The sequence below is a fragment of the Triticum dicoccoides genome, chromosome 7B (assembly GCF_002162155.2).
Source record: "Triticum dicoccoides isolate Atlit2015 ecotype Zavitan chromosome 7B, WEW_v2.0, whole genome shotgun sequence".
Taxonomy (NCBI): domain Eukaryota; kingdom Viridiplantae; phylum Streptophyta; class Magnoliopsida; order Poales; family Poaceae; genus Triticum; species Triticum dicoccoides.
The window spans coordinates 676,556,159-676,562,823 of NC_041393.1; the positions used below are offsets into that span (position 1 = coordinate 676,556,159).

A 6,665-nucleotide genomic window follows, 5' to 3' on the forward strand; every position below is an offset into this window, starting at 1 on the left:
CCAAGCCCGCAGCCGAGCTCGCCGCCCCCTGCTGCTGCCCCGCGCATTGGGCTCGGCTGCCTGGCTGGCGTGGCCCGCCGCGCGGTTCGGCGTGTTTGTTTGAGCTCGAATTCTACTCGTCAGCTCCGCGGAGCGAATTCCGGCGGTCCCGCGCGCGCGCGTTTCTGTTGGGCGCGCGCGGGCGCCGGGGGAGTCGGTTGGTTTGGATCGAGCTCGAAATGCGGCGGCGGCGCGGCCGGCGGGATCGGGCGGCGATTTGGTCAGAGTTTGACTTTTTCCTTCCCCAGCCGCCGCCGCCGTGGACTCGAGCCGCGCTGCCTACTTTTTTTTTCTCGCGCGTGTGGAATTCGCCTGATTTGGACTGGTGGATCACCTACCCCGGCGCGTCCGGCCAGCTCGGGAACGTATAGGCGCCTTCCGAGAGCTGCTCGCGTAGGCTCTACTGGATCGGCGGCGTGCTCGTTTTGCTTTCCTCGGGTCGTCTCACCGCTTGCCATATCTGAATCACGCGTGCGCGCGCGCGCATTGATTGGAATTCGGGCTGCACTGCTAGTGCTAGAGCAGCCGTCAGGTGGCCGGGGCGGTGTGGTGCTGGCCTGTAGGGCCCCGATTCTTCTTCTAGATCGCCGTTCAGCTTGCTTGATTTTTACTACTACTTATTAATTATGATCTCTTGCAACAGTGCCGTGCTTACCTCGTGTATTGCAAATGCAGGGGAAGGGGCGAGGAGTCAGCTGCCTGGCATTTCATCAGGCCCTGGTGTGGTGTAGCAGCGGCCTTCGCACCCAAATAACCGGAGCTTTTAGATGATCTGGAGATGGTGAGGAGCTGAGAGTACCTAGAGTTCGACAGTGGGGGCTGTGGGGGCAGCAAGGACATGACTGTCATGCCGCCTGTGCGCCATCGGCCCGCGGCCAAGAGGCCCATGTGGATAATCGTGCTCCTGTGCCTTGTCTGCGTTGTGCTGATCGGGGCGTACGTGTACCCGCCGCGGCACTACTCGCAGTGCTACCTCTCTGCTTCTAGCGTCTGCACGCCGTTCAAGGACTGGCTCCCGTCCATCGGCCGCCGGGAGAAAACCGATGACGAGATCATCTCAGCCGCCGTTATCAGGGATATCCTTGGAATGCCCATGTCCACGTCGAAGAATCCAAAGATTGCTTTTATGTTCTTGACACCTGGCTCACTGCCCTTCGAGAAATTGTGGGAGAAGTTTCTGCAGGTTTGCCTGATTTCACATCTTGTCCTTGTGCAATTTTAAGGAGTATAGTTCATTCATGGTTTCTTTGGGTTTTCATTAACTGATGGTGCCGGGGTTCATTAATTTTTTTCAGTTATTATACAAAGAGAACTAACTATATGGGTCGCTGAGAAACAATTTAGTGGTCGACACCTAACCATTATTTTCAGTAATAAATGCATACTATTGAGATATGTTAGCTTCATGCCAGCATTCATTTTTGAACGGTTGAACATGAAGAGATACTTTATCTGCACAAGTGAATTATAAGTGATCCTCTTGACCAAGTCAATAATACTATCTTGCTAGCATGCACTTTTCACTATAATCTTGTACCTCCATGCTACTAACCATCTCTGCATGTCTACATGAAGTAATGTTGTCTATTGTTTATATAATTCATGTCAACTTAAAACAAAATCACTTTGATACACAGGGTCATGAGGGAAGATACTCCATCTATGTGCACGCATCGCGTCAGAAGCCTGTGCATACTAGTTCTCTTTTTGTTGGCCGAGATATTCATAGTGATGCGGTAATAATTCTCATCTGTCCTTCAGTTCTTCGTAAGTTTGCATGGGTGTTTTACATAAACGATGTGATTTCGCTGAGGAGATTTGTCAAGTACAATTTCTCTTATATCTTCAAAACTTACGTTTCGAAGAAAATTCTCCCTCTCAATGAATGAAGAATGTGTTAATGGCTCAACTGATTGATATTGATGCCATCTGAAACTTTTGTTTTCATTAATATGTTCACTCCAAGGAAGGAGCAATGAGCAATGGCTAAACAGTGAGCTCATATTGATATGGTTGAGAACATAAGTTGACCAAGATCGCTTGCATTTAAGAGTATTAGTATCATTCCCAATTCCCCATGGCATTACTTGTATCCTCAAGGCCAGTCTTAGTACCATGACGTATGGATCTTCTGACTTCTAAAGACCACTATTAGCAGTTTGGATTGAGATGCCGAAAAATCTTAGTCTACTAATTTGCAAATCGAGGAGCTTTGTGCATTACATATGTTTTAGGTTTATTTCTAACAATTATAACATAGGTTTGATGTTGCATGTTTGTGGTTGTCAAAATTGAATAGAGTATGTACTTGCTATGCAGGTTGTATGGGGAAAGATTTCAATGATAGATGCAGAGAAGAGGCTATTAGCAAATGCGCTGGAAGATGCGGATAATCAATTTTTTGTCTTGCTTTCTGATAGGTTTGAATTCCTGGTTATGAATGATTTCCTTCTTGAGAGATTCTTTCACCATACTGAAATCAGTATTTACTCTCTCTCGCAGCTGTGTTCCGCTTCATTCATTTGACTATGTCTTTAATTACCTGATGGGAACAAACATCAGTTTCATTGATTGGTAAGACTACTGGAACTTGCATTTCATTACGATTTTGAAAAATAAAGGAAGTAAAGGGAATTAGTGAAACAAGTGGCACTGGCCAATATCACAAGGACGTTGTTTATTAGTTTATACATTGTTTTATCACTTATAGATGTCCATGTCCATGCATGTTGATTTTTGTCCGCATTTATTGCCATTTTGTAGTTTCCAGGATCCTGGTCCACATGGAAATGGAAGGTATTCTCTTGAGATGCTTCCTGAAATAGAGGAGAGAGACTTCAGAAAGGGTGCCCAGGTACATATCTTTGTGAAGTCGTTTCCTTATTATTGTTGTTCTTGCAATGTATATTAGTTTGCTAGATTATATTCCATCTGTTCCAAATTCATGCTTTGACCAACAATTAACTCGATAATATGTAGTTTATGGTGCACAACATAGACACCATCAGATCAGTATCCAAAAGCACTTTCCATATGATTGTGATTTCATAACCACGTCTGTATTTTTGAATGGGGGTAGTATAGTACTTGTGGGTCCACTGTTTGTTATTTTAGTTGTATATTATTTGTTTTCTGTTTTTTCATGGTATAAAGCTGACTTGTTCAAAAATCGGTTATTGAGTATCAGAATCTAATCTCACATGCTCTCTTATGTAATTCTTGCTCTTTTTATAGTGGTTCGCAATCACGCGAAGACATGCTTTATTGATTCTGGCGGACAACCTTTACTACAAGAAGTTCAAGCTATATTGCAAGGTATGTTTCTTTTCTAGATTGCTATCTTTGGTTAATGGATTGGAGATATACCAGGTATTGTAATAATTAATACACATAGAGTGTTATATGTATTCGAAGCTGTATATATGTTCTAATATGAAGCTGGAGTTGTTATACTAAAACTGCAGTACAGAAATTCAGTAATTACCTCTAATTGGCAAATAGGCCATAATGAACTGAAGAATAAATGCACTTCCATAAACATCAGAAACTTAATGTGCAAACTCTGTTGCAAAGTATAGTTTTTTTTTCTTTCCTTGGCAACAGGTAAAATACTCTAACAAGCTTAATCAGCATGGGAACTTCATATGTTTCTCGTGTTGAATAAATTGTCTTCTGGGATGCATTTGAGTGATGTGCTTGTTATGTAGTCATCATTCCTGAAGTCTTGACCAGTACTTGAGTTTTCCACTTTTCTAGTTCTCTCCGACATTTTTCTCGTAAGTTGATTTTTGGAAAGTAATAATTTATCTATGTCATGTGATTTGCAGCCAGCAGATGGGCGCAACTGTATTGCTGATGAGCATTATTTGCCAACCCTATTCAATGTCAGTATCTACAATCTACAGAAGTTGCATTTACATTTTTTTTCCTTGAGTTACTTGCTAACTAACAAGTCCTTGTTCGAAACATCAGATGGTAGATCCAGGTGGAATAGCTAATTGGTCGGTTACACATGTGGATTGGTCTGAGGGGAAATGGCATCCAAGGTCATACGCAGTTGCTGATGTCAGCTATGATCTGCTAAAGAATATAACAGTATGTTTTTGCCTTGCCTGACTTCTTTCCTGAGATGATCTGTGCATGTTTTTCTATTTAGTGCATAACCCTTACATTGATTGTATTCTAATGTACATTACTGTCACACAGGCCGTTGATGAGACCATCCATGTAACAAGTGATGACAAGGTATGGGCAACAATTTTGCTTCAGTATTTTTCTTCTAGATCTTGCCCGATTACTTTTCCTTTGATTATCTGCTAGTACATATTAAAAATTATCTGTATTGCAATACTTTCCCAATAATCTGCTACAACTGTATGGGATACTGATTTCTGGTTTCTATCCCCTTTGCAGAAACTCGTGACACAGAAGCCATGTTTGTGGAACGGATCAAAGAGTCCATGCTATCTTTTTGCTAGGAAGTTTTACCCCGAAACTCTCGACAGCTTACTGAAGATATTCACCAGCTACACGTCTGTTTGACTTCAACCTGATTCTTTGCACCTCAGCACATGGTTCAAGTACATGAGCATGTCTCCTCTCTTCATGTAAAAATTGTGAAGTCAATCGATACTTAGATCTGGGCCTCGAGCGACGGGTTGCTGTTGCAGCGACCACCGCAAACCTGCGGTTCAGTCCATGGGTGGTAGGGATGCGGCATATTGATAGCGATGATACTGCCCTCGTTGTAATCTATTGTGCTTTCTGTATGTTTCCTTTAAGTCCTTCACCTCTCTCTCCCTCTTTAATCTCTGTCCTAGCCTCATTAGTTCCTGGCTCTTGGATTGGAGATCATATTTTTGTCAATATGCTGTTATTATATGATCCATTCTTTTGTAGACACAAAAAGGAAATGATTGAGAAGTACCACATCTTTTATAGTCTCTTGGTTGTTTTTTGGAGTACCACATGTCTTTATGATCTTGTACCAACTGTTTTTGGTTACTGAAAACTGTATTGTGCATCTCTTCTCGCGGCATTTGGCATGTTTTCGGTTGTTACTTTACTGTACATATGTTCTGAGGTGACATGTGGGAGTACCCATGGATGGATGCTTAAGCATAGGCCCAATCGAACACCGTTTGAAACATGTGAATTTTCCTCGGTGTGCAACTTGATAAGCATGGGCCAAATTCACATTGCCTATCAATTTCTTCCTACTTATCATAGTTAAAGAACCGCTAGGAGTTTCGCTACTCGATAAGCATGGGCCAAATTCACAAGGATTTGCCGGCGCACTGCCTTGCACTTTTTTGACCAAAGCGCATGCTTAAGTGTAGATTGAGTGTTAGGCGTTTTGCTACCGCTTAGAGTGTAGTATAGGCACGCCTTTTTGAACTTCTAGAATTATGCTACTTACCCTACTTAAAATTTCTTCATCCACATCACTCCTTCGCTACTTACTCTACCACTTAGAGGAGCATCGGTGGTTGCTCCAAATCCAATGTCGGAGGCCCTTTGACGCGATGGTGGATCCAAGGAAGTCAAGGTCGAGCCCCTCTGTGTTCACCCTTCCATCACCTTGGTGATAGAGGAGATTAAGAGAAGCCTCGCTCTTCTCCACCGTATCCGGCCAACACTCTAGCTTATTGAAGGATCTATGGTCCAGCCCTCATTCGACGACTATCGTGGCTTGCAAGCGGTGGTGGAGAGCGTGATAACGACATGATGCCACTCGCCCCGAGGGTAAAACCTAGCTTGCACATGGATTTACAATGATACAAAAAAAGAGCTTCCTAGCCGACGCACCATAGTGGCCTCTGATTCCATTAGCCCCCCTCTCTGTCGGATCGAATGTCTACAACCAAACCCGTGTGCGCACGCGCACCTCAAACCCTGAGGGCGTGTATGGTTGCCTGCATATGGCCTAGCCTGGCCCGCGCGGGATGAAAGAGGCCCGTTTGGTTGCCTGCGTTTACTGTGTGGCCCGCATGTCACGGAACTTAAAGCAGCTCCAGGCCAGGCCCAGGGGAAACGCCCGGATTGGCAGTACCTCGTGAGCCTGGCTCAGGCAACGCATGGGAGGGCGACGCGCTTCTCTCCTCGTGCGACCAGGGAGATGGCGCGAGCTCGCCCGCGTCCCCGAAAAATCGACGAGAGGATTTCAGCTCACCTCCCGCCGAGTCCGCCCTATTTAGCCCCCTCCCTCACCGCCCCAACTCCCGCCACCATTCTCTCCCCCCCTCTCGAGCTTCCCTGCCGACGCGCATCGACACCGACGAGCAGGTAAGCGGGGCATCTTCATCGGCCGACGGTCCACGGTGTCGGCGGTCCTTCACCGTCCGGCGGTGATCTTCTACGACCACCCCCTCGTCCTCGAGCTGCAGCCATTGCCTCTATGAGTTCAACCCCCCTTCTCTCTATTCCTTCTAGCTAGATCTGAGCTGCAGCTAGGGTTTGATGTAGATGCATGGTTGATTAGTGCTTTGATCTGTGAGCTCATATGGTTGATTGCTATGCCGCAGTTGCAATTTATGGTAGGGTTAGATGTTCAAGCATGTGGTAGGCTAGATTAGTAGTAGAGTTTGAAGTTGAACCTTGTGCTTGTGTTGATTCCTGCTTAGATC

General features: G+C 45.0%; 1 protein-coding gene across 1 annotated transcript in view; it reads left to right on the forward strand.

Moving 5' to 3' along the window:
- Nucleotides 1-4,983, forward strand: part of LOC119337595 (glycosyltransferase BC10-like) — a 5,369-nt gene extending 386 nt beyond the window's left edge. The window contains exons 2-11 of the mRNA XM_037609755.1: nucleotides 715-1,222; nucleotides 1,677-1,775; nucleotides 2,359-2,459; nucleotides 2,542-2,613; nucleotides 2,803-2,893; nucleotides 3,274-3,354; nucleotides 3,867-3,923; nucleotides 4,012-4,134; nucleotides 4,246-4,284; nucleotides 4,453-4,983. Coding sequence (XP_037465652.1) covers nucleotides 878-1,222; nucleotides 1,677-1,775; nucleotides 2,359-2,459; nucleotides 2,542-2,613; nucleotides 2,803-2,893; nucleotides 3,274-3,354; nucleotides 3,867-3,923; nucleotides 4,012-4,134; nucleotides 4,246-4,284; nucleotides 4,453-4,581 — 1,137 coding nt within the window. The 5' untranslated portion in view covers nucleotides 715-877 and the 3' untranslated portion in view covers nucleotides 4,582-4,983. The remainder of the gene's footprint in view (nucleotides 1-714; nucleotides 1,223-1,676; nucleotides 1,776-2,358; nucleotides 2,460-2,541; nucleotides 2,614-2,802; nucleotides 2,894-3,273; nucleotides 3,355-3,866; nucleotides 3,924-4,011; nucleotides 4,135-4,245; nucleotides 4,285-4,452) is intronic.
- The last annotated feature ends 1,682 nt before the right edge of the window (nucleotides 4,984-6,665 follow it).